Source organism: Neodiprion fabricii, chromosome 3 (genome assembly GCF_021155785.1).
Source record: "Neodiprion fabricii isolate iyNeoFabr1 chromosome 3, iyNeoFabr1.1, whole genome shotgun sequence".
NCBI lineage: Eukaryota > Metazoa > Arthropoda > Insecta > Hymenoptera > Diprionidae > Neodiprion > Neodiprion fabricii.
In genome coordinates this window covers 19169814-19186783 of record NC_060241.1, presented here as the reverse complement: position 1 = coordinate 19186783, position 16970 = coordinate 19169814, and the positions used below count along the sequence as shown (strand labels likewise).

Genomic DNA, 16970 nt, shown 5'->3' with positions numbered 1-16970 from the left:
CTATTTACCGGCCAACTAACGATGAACCGAATCCATTCTCGAAACAACCTAATGATTGGTCTAATTCCAATTGCTAGTCATTCAATTATTCCGAACTTACGAGATTCAATACGTTTGACATCAGATTAACGGTCATTTCATTTCTGTGAAAAACAATAAGCTCGCGTAATTTGTTCGTTTTTCCGAAATCATTATCAATCGCAGCTTAATGATAACTTCACATAATCTTGAGAAATTTTTAAAAGCTAATTCGTTTATTTCATTAATTATTTTCATCCGTCTACGAAATTTTTGGGTTTCATCCTAAATGCAATTAGGCACAATGCCGATTGGACCGATACTGTGAACTCTCTCTTTTTTTATCCCTCCCTCTCTCTGCCCTATCTCCTCCCTATTTCTAAACAGCTTACATCGTATTTCGACAGTGAGTAGTATACATATACCTAGCGATGATTCAGAATTGCATTTTGCATTTTACCTGTAAGTGATCAGTGATTTTACACGGTCAGTTAATTCTTCGTCGCTCGAACATCCTTCAGGGTAAATTTATGTGATATAGTTGTAACAATACTCTTATATGATTCAATCGCTTGTAACTAACCTCAACAGTCCAGACGCAGAAACGAAGAGGATGCGATTCATTTGTTACAGAAGCATTTCAATTCCAATCCTAGTTATCCTAAAATAGTATAAGAAAATTTCTGTGCCCTGTACATAATTGTGGGAGCATTCGCATGATCTCCGTAACACTCAAACACCTTGTTCATGACGTGGATCATCCGTCCGCGCGACGACGCGTCGCGTGCACTGCCACGTTGAAAGTAGAATGGATTAGGCACTTGAATGGCTGGATATAGGTAGAACCCGAAGTGTCCCGTTATTTACCACAACTTGTACAGTCATAGTACATAGTACATATTATACCACTTCCTATCTCGAGGTTATTCAGTCGATTTTCCATCTATTTGATTCAGTTGTCATTATTCGATTGGTGTTTAGTTGCAAACTTGCAATCCGTTGAAGACTCCGTCACATTCACGACGGAGCCGTTTTTTATTCTGCAGAAATTCAACTCTGATATAGTTTCGACTTCGAATGAAGACAGTAATTTTGACTGGATCGATTTTTAAGGAAGAACGTAATACGGTTTAGATTTCTCTTCAATGATGTGTACTCTATAGCGATCTATGAATATTATACACTGTAAAAAATATTCTAGTGTGAACTTATGTAGAACATGATTTCATGTCATTTCAGCACTACATATTGTTGTCTATGGTTACACTATATGTTGCTAAATTTCTAAATTGACTCCAAAAGTTAATTTTTTGCAATAGTCCTTACGATGATCATGAATTTCATCGTCGAGCCGCACGATAATATTAAGGATATATAAGAAATAAAGAAATAGGTATATAAATAAACTCCATAATATTCAGTACCCAGTAAGCCGTAAGGATAATCAGTTTCAGTTTATGTGCACGTAGCGAAAGGATTCGATGAATCGGCCACGAAGCGTCATAATGTATGCAAACATTTGATAGTCGGAGAAAACCATTCGCGTCAAGGATGAAATGGTCAAGGTGCTCCTGCATTTTGTCGGAATGTTGTATTTGTTTCACGTCTGTATTTCAGGTTTTTTGCAACTTTATCTCGCGTGCGGATTTTTTTCGATAAGCTGAAATGCATGGGTACAGGTTTTTATTACGCGTGCAAAAAATCGATGAGTAACATATGTTAATCAACAGCGAGGTTCAATTTAATTACGATATTAATTGTTTTATGGTGGCTTCTTTTTTCGAAGGCTATTCGAAAGAAATATTTCCTTGGGAATATGTAACTCGCGTTACATGTATATCCGTTTAGTATATTATGTAGAATCTGATGAATAGTTTTTGCGTGTAAATAAAAATTGTCATTCCGCAAGAGTTTGATACACCTTGACGGACTCGTTTAATGTATATCGACTTGGCTTTACACGTGTACATATAACGATAATTTATTTCACTACGCCGCCAATTATCAATACATGATTTGCTCAATCGTATCCTAAGGTCAAACCTCACGATCGAATAGAAGTGACTCGTTAAACGTCATCGTACAATGTATGAACGTACATACATGTATTATACGAAAATGCAAAATTGCGTTATCTCGACGACGAAACGAAGGCGAATCTGCCTCTACCCAATGATGATAAATTCTTTTGTCCACACTTGAAAGTAACTTACATGTCTGCGAAATGAATCAATAAAATAATCGAAATCCAAGAACATTGTAGGTATTAAATACTCGACTGTAAAAAAAATCCAATATTTTTCATCATTCCTGAAACGTACTAATTTAATGAAGTTTTGACAATTAACATGGCATATGCTATGTGGAAAAAGAAAACACACCAGCAAGCTTGTGTTGGATTTGATTTAAAATTGAATTGATGGGTACAGTGATTAAATTGTATGAATTCTATATTAGAGATCAAGGACGTATAATTCACGAAATTTGATACGAGTATAATGAAAATTGATGGACAATTGTATTAGACAAAAGGGAAGGAAATTTTGCAGTGGTTTTACGAAATAATGCAGATAATACGCATTCGCCTGTTCAATATAATTATCCTGGAATTATACACATACCTATATTTACTATCGTCATGAATCAACTGTATTCTCGAAATTTAATTTCAATTTACTTTTAATTAAATTTTCATTTCGCAACTTTGTCGTTTCAGATGCAATCAGTTGTCCCGACGGCACCTTCCAGTGTCCGGAAGGAAAATGTATTCCGTCATTTCTGGTGTGCAACTACCTGAAGGATTGTGAAAATGGAGAAGACGAACATCAGTCGTGTCGTAAGTACGAAATTGGTTCCCAACATTTTTCATAATGAAAGGCACGCGTGTCTGTTATAACTGAATTCGATCGAATTGCTACATCGATCAGTTAAACAAATATAACATAGTTACCTGTAATCACGGATATGTGTACATACAAACATGTATTATTCTATGCATGTTTATGTAGAGGTAGCACGGAAACGAAACCTTGACGGTACTCATTGAACCTTAAATCCTGAAGGCAATTTTACCATACAGATGTTTTATATGGTATATGTATAGGTGCCCGTGAAAATTGATTGTCATATCCTTGAACTACACACACCGATTTATTCTACTTTTCATCTCTTCGCTTTTTATTACTTTTTTACAAATTTTTATACTATGCTGTCGAAAACCCGTGGCATTAATATTCGTGCTTGTTTATAATCCTTCGATTTGAAAACTGGTATTAGTTTTCCAATTTCGCACTTGTGTTCGGCTTCTATTGTAATTAAAGAAAGAAAAAAAATCGGGAAATTTTTAAGGGGTCCGTAACTGTGACGTCCTTGTGGAGATACGGTTTTCAAATTATCCAAACTATCTTGCAATAATTAATCTTATTGTTAGATCCCGAAAATAATGATGTAAGCGTACATACTGGGTGTAAAAAAAATAAGGATTATAGATTATACCATGCACAATTGAATATTAATTCCTTATACCCGAATCTTTATCATCATTATTATTATTATACATTACATACCTGTGCATAATATAATATAATACTTCGTAAGACTATTTTTTTAAAAGAATTCTTATGTCTCTTGCCCTCTTGTTTCTTTTTTTAACGTATATATGAAACAAAAAACGTTTTTTCCATTCGACGCATTAGAAGCAACCTTTTTTTGGTAATTTGAAATGATTATTATAGTGATTCGATTTTTACAAACACTCGTTCAGACTGGCGAGGATGTTGCATGTCCGTATATTGTCACACACACGCACGAGCATGCAAGCACGGACACACACAAAACTATTTGCGTTATCGCGCGTTGACAATTATTCATGACTATAGCATGGAAGTAACGGTAAGTTGGAATGTCCAGTTATTTATATGCCTTTGACACAGGTGTGGAAGAGCTTGGCGAAACCGGGGAATATGTCTTACACGTTGGAATATAATATGTATACATATAATACCTACATATTATATAGCAGTATATAAGGTGTCTTACAGTGGAGACGCAGCACGATTATACGCGTATTAATCGGGTAGAATTCGATCTACATCTGTATGACATTTCGACTCGTATAAATTTCTTCAACTTACTGCTGAATCGACGAAATTAAATTTTATGAAATTCGGAAATATGAAATAACTTCATTCAAATTAATGGTATGTACTAAATTTACTTGCCAATCAGAGTTTACTTTTTTTTTCTCTTGGTATCACAAACTGTGGTGCTTAGGAAGCGTGTATAAAACAAGTTCATTCGGTTCATTTAGGAAGTACGGGGGGATTAGTGATATTCAATTTTGAAATATATTCAAAATAGAACCACGTTGGTTATGAACGTTCCATTAGCTATAGTAATACCGTATGTACGAGGTATACCTATGTAACAGAAAATTGAGAGAAATAACTGCATGAATGATGAACAACATCAATTTTTCGTGTTTATCAGGTAGCAAAATTTCATGTTTATCCCAAAGATTGCGTCTGATACCAAATATTTTAGGAAAACACAAGTTTTCACATGATTTTCAACCCTTTGAGTCACGCATTATTGTGCTGACAATGAGTTAACTGATATAACAAAATAGTATTCAAAGGTTTTTGGGGTGGTTGATTACGAATCTGAAATCAGATTTCTAAAATTCAAGATAGTGGATCAATATTGTGAAGGAAAATTTCAAATTTGATTTAATACGGTCAAAAACTATGCAAGTGTTTTGGGTTGCTGATTGGATTTTCAAAATGTTCAGGAGGGAAATTAATTATTCCTTCAATTTTCACGATTTATTCCAATCAATTTGTTTTAGCAATAATTACTTACATTATAACGCAATAATTACTATCTAGTATTGTAAATCTATTAGTATACTATCAAAAATAATAAAAACAACCGCAAACAAATATGTTGAAAAGCACTCTAAATATACAAAGAATGGATATAAAATAAGTGGTAGGAATACGTACCACTATGACTCAAAGGGTTAAAAATCTTATAATATTTCACATCATGGAATTTTGAAAAAATTCCAAAATATTTCATGGATTTCGAGAGATTTTTTGTGATCTCAAAATGTTTCGATAATTGGCGTAGATATACCAGATTTTCAAGGTTATTTTATCCCCCACGAAAATCACTAATCAAATAAAAAATAGGTACTCGAATGAATGAAAATGTTTTTTTCTATTTCGACGAGACATCATCAGCAATATTATGATTCAAATTCACCGGCAATAATATTTTTGTATACATATATCACTCTTTTGTTAACGTTTCTTTTTCTTTTTATATGCACTTACAAATACATTCGTGTCGAGGTCAATTATTTTACATCCGGGTATGTCCTGTATACCTATGTAAAAGAACTACAATACAATATGTATTATATATATGCGGCAAGCCCCACAATGAGAAGAATATATCGTTTGGATAAACCAAAGTTATGTTACCGCGATGTTTTTTTTTCTAATTTTTTTCTAACGAGAATTTAAACAGTAAATTTATTTCCTTGTGTTTTCATTAGACAAAAAAAAAAGATCTCATAACTTTACCTACGTAGCTCTCAATGCTTTGTATAAAAATGAACAGATTTTTCTAGATTTATAGGTAGTATCATTATCATTTGAAAATTGGGGGACTACGTTTTTCGTCTCAACTTCCAATTTTCTTTATTTGCTTTAACTTCTCAAACCGATTATAAATAATAATTAAAAGTTATAGTCATTGAATAAGGGAAAAACGATTATATGTAGGTATTTTAACGAATTGTAACTGATTGGAATGAAATTTTATTCTCCTCAGCGCCACCCGAGTGCGATTTGGGGCAGATTTCGTGCCGCCAATACGTCTTCAATAAGACATATTGCATACCACCCTACCAAAGATGCGACATGACGGTAGATTGTGTCGATGGAACGGACGAAGCTGACTGCAGTAAGTGACAATGATTACATTACATATAATACTGCATATTCAATAATTTATCACAGGTATCTTGAAATAAAAAATTGGCAATGCAGTGTTTTTTTCCCCCAATATTACAGTATACATTTGACTCATTGTCAATGTAATTGAGTGGGTCTCGAGTTCTTTTTAGATCTGACAATTCTGATTCACTGTTGATTTTGTATATATTTTATTATTGATTTTTAAATTTATATTGTTCGCCAATTATTAAGAATCAAAAAATGTGCGAGTATAGCGACTATGACGAATTACGCATTTAAAAATTTGGTCTCATGATTATTCACATAATTCTTGCCAAATTTAAACATCTATATTTGTACATAGATTCTTTCAATTCTATTCTAATTTGCCACTGCGACGATATTTTGGGAGATTATCAAATTAGCTCACTGATTTTTTTTTATACCATCCTCTAAACTTGGAATAATTGACTAACTGAATTTTCATCCAAATTTCGTTGCCCTCGGGTTAAGAACTTCGACCTCATAAAACTTTGACAGCCATAACCTTCCCAATGATTTCTGCAGTTGTTTCCTTTGAATGCTTAATGATGTGATTTTGGAGGCAAAACCTAGAATGGACCTTACCGCAATAAATTTTATTACCAAACTTCTTCTTTTTCCTTTAAAGCTTTGAATTTTCTCTCCAATTCGGCAAGCTGCCATTAATAGTCACAACAAAAATATCAACAATAACAACAACAACAACAACAACAACAATAATAATAATAATGCTGATAAATCTCAAATATTCCCATGATATAATCAAGTTTGATTGTGTAGGTAAATAGAGTTTCATGAAAAATTTTAGGAAATATTCGAGGTTGTTTTTATTCAAACGCGAATATTCACGACAATAATAATCTCCGGAACACGGAGCAAATTATATCAAGCACCCTGTGAAACTTTTTTCTTTATATTTACGTACTAGCAGCCCATTGCCACTCCACCCGCGAATATTTTCAAATGCTTCTAGTAACAAAAATATTAGACATAGCCATATGCTCTTCCGGACTTTTTTTTTGTAGAGCTCACCGAGCCCTTGAAAGCTCTTTAACATAACTTTCCTCTATCCGTAAGAGTTTAATCAGCGTTCGCATAAATGTGTCATCTCGTTCCGACTTGGCCTACAAATACCGTTATATCTCCAAAACTATGGATCTCGTTGTAACGAAATATAGCCTAAAACCTGGCCAGACGATCTGTCTATCTACAAAATAACAAGAAAAGAAATAGTCGTAATCGGTTTAGTACTTTTGGAGTTATACGTGAACATACGGACAGACAGCCAGACAGACAGAGAGACGTTGAGTTTTATATACCGATAGTTCTTCTTGAAAGGACTGCTTGACAGTTGCAACTATAAACACAGCCTACTTCGTGAAAATGTTACCAGCATAATAGGCAGCTTTTACCTGCTCTAAGGTAGGCAGAGTGACTGACGCATAGTGTGGATCGCGGCAAATTTCCTTGTCGAATTTTTTCCTTCGTTTCATCCATTTCCTTGTGCGAGAACGGCGGTGCGAATCTGCCTAGGAAATTTTTTCAATCGTAACTTGAATGTAAGGCTGTGTTCGTGAATTGACTGACAGTGCTGAAAATTCCCTAGGACAGAGTCAAAGCTATTCACGAACTTGGAAGCGCAAAAGAGATGAAAGATTGCTGACAGTACTGTCAGTCAATTTTTGAACACGGCCTAAGTGTATGTCCCTATCTCAGCCATTGCTAACGTAGATCGCTTATAATGTTTATTATGAATAATAATGAAATAAATAAAATTACTTCACATCAAACATGGCCGATCGGAACTACCGACTTGTTGAATATTCACCGCTTTTACGATTTCAGAATTTCTTTCGCTTCCGACAGGGAGATAGAGACTTATAAAAGCACACGTTATCAGGGAAAACCTATACCATCAGTTAGCTTTTCGTAAATAAGGTGACAGGAGCTCGTTCGTAATCCACAAGAAGACTGTGTTCATTGATCCGATCTAACGGAACAAGCCAATGAAATCACCGGCCTTAGTTCCACGTTGAATGCCAGAAGCGCTATAAGTGCTTATCACGTAACGAAATTAATTGTTCAGAGGTTATGGTTGACTGTCACTTGTCAACCAGTCGATTCTAGGGAATTTGTTTTTATCAGCGAAGGCTTGCCTAGGCTGCAAGCACGCATGTCAGCCAATCAAAATTTAGCAAGTTTTTAAAAAGAACTCTCGGTATGTAGAGAAGAGAAGAGATACGCATACGTGATTGACGCACATTTGCAATTTTACGCTGGGTGGCTGTAGCACATTTTCACGCTTTCTTAAGTTCTGAATCGATTTAAATTTGTACCTGAATAACGATGTCGCGTCCCTCCGTTGTGAGGTATGTAGAACGAATTACACATCATCCTGATCGTATACTTATGTATTGTATATGCTCTGTTATGTATATTGATGCCTCGCACCTGCAATAACTGTTCGAATAATATGGATATTGTTACGACGACCGTTATTGAACCGCTGAAAGTTAATGTCGTAATCGACAGATGTGACGTTTATAATTATGTATACATTTTCGTAAACCTATATACTATAAGCTATTTCTCATCATTTGCTAAAATGTATTAAAAATTGAAAGAAATTGCAAAACACGTATATTTTCGCTCAATACGACGCTTTAAATTTTATTATAGTTAGTATTGTTTTTTCTCGTTCTCTTTCTCAACTTCATGTAATTTTCGATAATGTCCGAAACTAGTAAATAATCCATCAACGGATCCTGAGCTTTGATAATTGTGGAATAATAAATAAAACGTAAGCATGAAATTATGGAAAACTTCATATAAATTAGATTTCTTGTTAGAAAATTTGACAGAATCTATGAAAATAATAATTAATACTTTAATAAGATTAATAATATTTATCACAACTGCTTGCATATTACTTACGACAAATATACCAGCTATGTTTGCTGAATAACAGCTCCCGCAGAATTTTTATATGTCATGCAGTATTTTATTAAAGTTTTTAATTGTAATATATTCAGTGCTAGCTTCTTTGTTATTCAAACTAATTGCAGCTAGTATACGTTAAAAGAATTCGTTCAAGAATGGGTGTACACAGATGCTGTCAAGAGCAGATGTTATTATTCTCGCTATATAATATATGATCTTTTTCTCTTCGTTTCTCTTTGTATTATTGTGTCTTTGTCTTTTTTTTCTAAACTTACAGACTAAATGTAGCTCTTTATTTATTCCCTTATTTTTCTTATTTTTTACAGTGCATTTTGTACACAGATTGTCAACCTTTATCATCTGTTTTCGTCTAGACCGAGATTTATTATAATTGAGTATTTGAATAAAATTTTTTTATTTCATATTCTTCTAGATTGGAAAAAAATATTTTGGACGTATTTTTTATTTTTCCAATGAATCAAAATTGCCATTAATATAACAGATTGAAAACTATAACATTGTGACGTCACCCATGATAAGATATATCTATATATATTAAAATCAGTGAAATTTAATCACCTATAACATGAAAAATTATCATTTTTAACGAAAAACAAAAAATACGTCCTCATTATTTTGTCTTGCACTGCATTATGCACCTCTAAAAATGGAAAAAAAAATTTCATTGAAATACTCAATTACGCTCCCATTCCGGATTTATTATAATTACATTCGTATATAATACGTATACATGCTGATGCATCAATGTGCAAATCCTTAAGTTTGAAATACAGAAATAGAGTTATATGAGAAAAACTATTTACCTGGTTGCTGAAATTTTTAATCAACTACTGCTGCTATTGAAAATGCTTAGTTCTTAACGATAACTAAAGAAATGGTAAAAACTCGGAATTCAAATCTTCAAGCACCAGGTAATAAATTCTATGCAGATAGCACAACCAATTATTTGTTTACCTCGTATATTATTCTCATTTCATAGGAAATAAAAAAATAAAAAAGACAGACGGAACTCAATTCTACTTTATGCTCCAGCAACGTTAATTGAACGTTTTCACCCACAAATTAATTACGTAAACTCATGATCCATAGTTTTCAAAGCATCATCTTAATTATACTGTGGTATGTCTCTTTGTAATATCAGTGTTGATGTAAGATTTTTCTTTCCTGCATCTATCTGCAGACTGATTTATCAAATTGATGACAATTTTTCAGTCTGCCAAACCTAGTCTCCTGATTTTCTAAAATTGAATATTAATCTGTTGAAAAAAAAAGTTTTTACGTAGATGTTTTTAATTCTATTTTTGGTTGGATTCCAAAAAGATTTGACAATCATTGGTCTTCATGTTCCTCTTCACCATCCTTCCTCTATTAATTCCTCTTTCAGAAAAGTTATATCAATTCTTGAGGTAAATGGATTTTTTTTTTATCACAGTGCCATTTCCCTCCTTTCCTTAGTTTTTCATTTCTCCTATTTTTAATTTGATGTAATTTGATAGAGGATTTTTATTTTTTTTTTCCTATTTCATAATTACAGCTTACAGAAAATGTCAACCGGACGACTTCAGGTGCGGCGGAACAACTGCTGGCCCTTGCTTACCAAAGGAAAAAAGATGCAACGGTTACCTCGATTGCAGAAATGGAAAAGATGAAGAAGGCTGCTTGATTGGATCCAGACCGTGCAGACTCGATCAGTTCAGGTGCAATACTACTCAACGATGTATTGATCTGAACTTGAAGTGCAATCACAGAGACGACTGTAGTGAGAAGTGTACAGAGGAACACTGTCGTGACAACAGCGACGAGGAACACTGTAGTAAGTGGTTAAATAATTTTCACTTGATTTGACGGTCAAGATTTTCTTCATTTCAATTCTTATGAGTATTCAATGTCTGAACTTGGTAAAAAAATATAATTAAATATTTTCTAGCCTTTCCTTCATGCCTCAACAATCAGTTTCGATGTGCCAATGCACTCTGTATTCCTAGTGCTTATCGCTGCGATGGACACATGGACTGTTCAGATAGATCGGACGAAACAAATTGCACTGCAACGGTCTGTCCAGGTAACAAATTCTTGTGCCCAAAGGGTACCTCCAGAGGTACGCCACTCTGCATTAACAAATCTCAACTCTGCGATGGTAAACGAGATTGCGAAGATGGTGCTGACGAGGAAACCGCTTGTTGTACGTAATAATTGAATTTAATACAGCATACAATAGTATTATTAAATGATCGAGAAATCTGAAAAAATTGATAACTCTTACAGCTACCAGTCTCTGTGGCTCCTTGGGTTGTCAATATAAGTGCCAAGCTTCCCCATCAGGAGGTGTTTGCTTTTGCCCTGAAGGCTACGTTGTTGCTAATGATTCCCGCACCTGCTTAGGTATGTGTGCAAAACTTTTTTAAGATTGTATGTATAAAAATAGACAGGTGAAAAGAGGCGTGAAAATTGGCAATTTATATCTGAACAACCAATTATTTATGTGATTTGGGAGTTTTGTTCTCATTCAAAACCTCCTTCATTTGCATAATTTTTTTACTAGAATCAATCAAGAAATAGCATGGTTATTGACCTAATAACGTCCAACATTTCACTCTGGCATCCTTTGCATCTCCATGATATCATCAAAACAGCTTAACAGATTACTCAAAATTTGGAGACAGTATTTTTAGACATTTTCCTTTCTCGCCACAATGCCACTTTTGAAAAAATATTACACTTTTCTTGTCAACGAAATTAAAAGTCGTAAGTATTGGATGAAAAAATTTATTTTACACTTTAAACACTTACGTAACATTAAAAAAAAGTGCGGATTATGGTAAATGGATATACTATCCAAAAATATTATCTTTAAAGTTAATTTAAATCGGTTTTCAAATATCGTAGGCAATGCAGAACATATTATCAAGCAAAATGGTGGGCATTATTGTGAATAACAATGGTTCCCATTGTTAGATCCTAATAAAAACAAAATATAAATAAAGCTTGGTCTACATAGTATTGAATATAATGAACGTCGATTGAATTGAATAATTCGTTGTCAAGATATAAATTTCCAAAATTTACTAACTTCTTCAACAGTCTGCTCGCTTATACTTGGTTCCTTCAATGGATTCGAACTCTAGTTGAAACCAGCGGATCGAGTGAAGATAGGAGATTACAAGTCTGATGCTTGGTATTTTTTTCATTCTATTCATAATTACTAATTTTGAACACTTTTATCTTGTTCATAAGATTATCTTTTAATTCATAATTAAATCAGTTATGAAAGTATGAATTTAAGCCATGTAATAGCCTTCGATAGCTCATGACTTCACTTCGAAATATTTCCACCTGCAATTATTCATAAACCAGACTTGGTTTCATTTTTAATACGAAATTGCAGATAAAGATGAGTGCAAGGAGTGGGGATTCTGCGAACAATTATGCTTCAACTTAGAAGGTTCATATAAATGTAGTTGCGCACCAGGATACACGTTGCATGGAAAAAACCAGTGTCAAGCAAACAACAGTTCAATGTTGGAGTTACTGCTGGCTCAGGATCGGGCGATATGGCGTATGTCAGCTAGCGGAGATGAACGGAGAATAATAGCCAATACGACAGGAGCTAGTGGCATCGATTACCTTTACTCAAAGGGGCAGGTATTTTGGAGCGACGTTAAGACCCGAAAAGTTCACTCCGAGCCGCTTCTCACGGGGAAAAGGTCATATATGCTTGGTGCAGACATCGCATTACCAGGCTCATGGTCCCCTGTTGCAATCGCGATCGACTGGATAGGAGAAAAACTCTATGTCGCAGACTCGGTGGGACAAAAAGTGGACGTTTTTGAACTGGATGGAAGATATCACGGTATTGCAGTTGGCTCAAACCTAACTAGCCCTGCCGATATTGCTCTGGACCCAACCGTGGGACTCATGTTCATAGCAGACAGCAAACAAGTGCTGAGAACAAACATGGATGGAACTTCGGCGTTTCCAATCGTTTCAGAGGCAGCTTATAAGGTGTCTGGTGTCGCAGTGGATATTATTGCCTCAAGGGTATACTGGTGCGACTCTCTGCTCGATTATATCGAGACCACTGACTACATGGGGAATGGAAGAGTAATGGTGCTGCGCGGAAATCATGTCCCCTCTCCGATGCGCCTGACACTGTTTGAGAATCGTATATTTTGGACCGATAGTACAAAGCAGTCGGTTATGAGCGTCGATAAAACTCAGGGTAATTATTCTATACAGAGTATATTCAAGGCTAGAGACACTAAGGGCCTTAAGGCGTTGCACCCACTGGTACAGACTGCCGTTCCAAACCCCTGTGGAAACAATAATGGTGGCTGTCAGCACATGTGCATTGTGACGGCTGCTGGCGGGCGAGAAAGCGGATTGGGCTATCGATGTGCTTGTGACATTGGATGGAAGCTTTCTAAAGATTTGAGAAACTGTAACTTAGTACAGGACTTTCTTATGTATTCACAGCAGAGGTTTATCAAAGGGCGGGTACTAGACCCTGTAACAGAAGGATTCAGCGATGCAATACTTCCTGTCGTTTCGAGAAGGGCCAGATTTGTTGGATTAGATTACGATGCCTACGATCAGTACATTTACTACAGCGATGTACTTCAGGACGTTATATACAGAGTTCATCAGAACGGAACTGGCCGCGAAATCGTCCTTGCGAGCCAAAATGAAGGTGTAGAAGGCCTGGCTGTCGATTGGGTAGCTAAAAACTTGTACTACATCGATTCTAGGAAGGGAACATTAAACGTTCTAAGTACCAAGAATGTAACATATCGAAGAACGCTGCTGAAGAACCTTAAAAGGCCTCGAGCAATTGTCGTACATCCTAATCGAGGATTTATATTCTTCTCTGAATGGGACAGACCGGCTAATATCAGTAGGGCTCAAATGGATGGAACAAATTTGATGGTTTTAAAAAATTTGACACTTGGATGGCCAAACGGTTTGGCTATCGATTTTAAAAATGATAGACTGTATTGGTGTGACGCCCTCCTAGATCATGTTCAACACTCTGATCTGGATGGAACTGACGTTAGGACAGTCAATTCTAGGCTCATTCGACATCCATTTTCAATTGCTATACACGAAGACTGGATGTATATAACAGATTGGAGGCTTGATGCTATAATAAAATTGCATAAAGAAACTGGAGAACGGGAGGCTGTCCTCGTGAGAGAACCGGCGACCAATCGACTCTATGGGGTGAAAGTATTCAGTCGAGACATTCAAGAACGACACACAACTCATCCTTGTTTTATAAACAACGGAGGTTGCGAGAAACTCTGCTTTGCCATTCCAAACAACTCTACTTCTGGCTTTGGCGATCTTCACCTCTCCAATGTGTGCGGATGTCCATATGGAGAAAAGCTCAACGATAATGCAAGAACGTGCAGTGCTGATCCCCATGGCGAACCCCCTGTACAGGCTTGCCCAAACTTGTGGGATTTCACGTGCCACAATCAAAGGTCTGCACGAAGTCTCATATTATTATCGTCACTGAAAATAATTACTGTAAAAAATATTATAAATAGTATGTTTTAAACATACATTTAATCTTCTTCTGTCTCCAAATTATCGAAAATGAAGCGAAGCTGCGTCATTTTGTTCATCATTTGAATCAAATAAAATATGTTGAAAATTTTTTAAGCTAGATGAGCAGTCACTGGTTTCTTACCATTTCAATGTGGACTAGTACACTGTACAGTAATCTAAAGCTGTGGTACCAAATATGATGATTCTTTACAATGTTGATATTTCTTTAAATTCGAACATTTGTCTAATTATAGGTGTGTACCTAAATCTTGGGTGTGCGACGGGGATGACGATTGCTTAGACAACAGTGACGAGGAGCAGAATTGTACAAAACCGACATGCGCGACACATGAATTCCAGTGTAAATCTGGCAGATGTATTCCTATGACCTTCAAATGCGATACCGAGAACGACTGTGGTGATTACAGCGATGAGACTGGTTGCGCCAATGTCACTTGCAGTGCTGGCCAATTCACCTGCGATAATAACCGATGTATCCCAGAGACATGGAAATGCGATTCAGAAAATGACTGTGGAGATAGTTCGGATGAAGGAGAAACATGCGCTGCTAAAACTTGTGCATACTTTCAGTTTACTTGTCCAAGATCTGGCCACTGCATACCACAATCCTGGGTATGTGACGGTGACAACGACTGCTTTGATCACCAGGACGAGATGGACTGTCCCCCTGTGACATGTTTGAGCACACAATTTACTTGCGCTGATAAAAAAATGTGTGTCTTGGAGTCATACAAATGCGATGGTATATCGGACTGTAATGACGGAAGTGATGAAGTTGGGTGTCCTACGGTAGAACCCAACCAGTGCAACACGGAAAAACAATTCCAGTGCGTTATGTCAGGAATTTGCATTCCAAGAAGTTGGTATTGCGATGGTACTCCTGATTGTGATGACAAATCTGATGAGCCTGAATCCTGCGGCGAAGTTCAATGCCAGACTGGGTACTATAAGTGCAACAACTCAAGGTGCATCTTCAAAGCTTACATATGCGATGGGACAGACGACTGCGGGGATGGATCAGACGAAGACACCAGTCTACATGCCTGTGGCCCTCCTCCTTTCAAATGTGATTCTGGGGAATGGAAATGCCCCAATGTTACAAACAGGTAAGACATGGAAGGTTAATTAGCATTTGTTAATAACGATTTTGTAATATATCAACATGTGCTTCAATTGAATTCCGCTTCACAAGCGGATATTTGCAAACATTTAACAAATATTAGACTTCCTTGGTAAAACAACCTTTCTGAAATAACACCTTCTGATAAAAAAAAAGTATATTAGAAATTGATATACACAAACACGCGCTTTTTATAGATGCATCAATGCCACGAATGTCTGTGACGGTAAGCTGGACTGTCCAAACGGAGGTGACGAAGGGCTGGGCTGTGAATTAGACGAGTGTGAACACCAAGGCGGATTGTGTACCAATGGTTGCATGTTGACCCCACTTGGCGCTCAATGTACCTGTCCAGATGGTGAAGTACTGATGAAGGATGGATTCGAATGTGAAGATTTAGATGAATGCGATCCTCCTGGCCACTGTTCCCAAACATGTGTCAATACAAAGGGCAGTTATCACTGTGACTGTGTAAATGGGTACACGTTGGAGCCAGATAAACATACTTGTAAAGCTTTCAATCACAGCGCAGCTTTCCTGATCATTTCTAACAGGCATACAATTCTTGTTGCTGATTTGAAGGACCAGGCTCTAGAGCGCGTTCCGATAAATGTCGAAAATGTAGTAGCTACGGCGAGTAACATGCATACAGGAACGATATTCTGGTCGGACATGAAACTAAAGAAAATATCGAGGTTAGACCGCGGTTACGATCCACAGGACGTTATTTCGACTGGTCTAGACCTTGTCGAAGGCCTTGCTTATGACTGGATTGGCCAGAACTTGTATTGGCTCGATTCTAAACTAAACACTATCGAAGTTGCACGTGAAAATGGGACTAACAGGATCGTACTTGTTAAAGAAAACATCACTCAGCCTCGTGGAATGTGTCTAGATCCAAGCCCTGGAGCTCGATGGCTGTTTTGGACTGATTGGGGAGAGAACCCGAGGATTGAACGAATCGGAATGGACGGCACAAACAGATCAATAATTATAAACACGAAAATCTACTGGCCGAATGGTCTTACCCTTGACGTGGCTACTCAGAGAGTTTATTTCGCTGATAGTAAACTGGACTTTATCGATACTTGCTTATACAACGGAACGGGAAGGATTCAGGTTAGTGACTAACGTCGAAAATCAAATTTCATGTAATTACCAACTTAACCAACTTAATTATACAACGTTCTGTTCACATATGATAAAAAATCTCTTGCTGATTCTCATTCTGCATAGTCATGTTCCATTATAGTAATATTAGTTCAAAGTTGAAAAATTGTGCTACAAATCAATAATAC

The 16970-nt window shown here is 36.2% G+C and overlaps 1 protein-coding gene across 2 annotated transcripts in view; it reads left to right on the top strand.

The window, feature by feature from the left end:
• The window catches only part of LOC124177440 (low-density lipoprotein receptor-related protein 2), a 55533-nt gene that overhangs the window by 23037 nt on the left and 15526 nt on the right, over nt 1-16970 (top strand). For both annotated transcript variants that reach the window (XM_046559791.1, XM_046559790.1), the window contains exons 2-9: nt 2735-2854; nt 5857-5988; nt 10519-10797; nt 10912-11166; nt 11250-11366; nt 12370-14464; nt 14786-15658; nt 15870-16791. In XM_046559791.1, the coding sequence (XP_046415747.1) occupies nt 2735-2854; nt 5857-5988; nt 10519-10797; nt 10912-11166; nt 11250-11366; nt 12370-14464; nt 14786-15658; nt 15870-16791 (4793 nt within the window). The remainder of the gene's footprint in view (nt 1-2734; nt 2855-5856; nt 5989-10518; nt 10798-10911; nt 11167-11249; nt 11367-12369; nt 14465-14785; nt 15659-15869; nt 16792-16970) is intronic.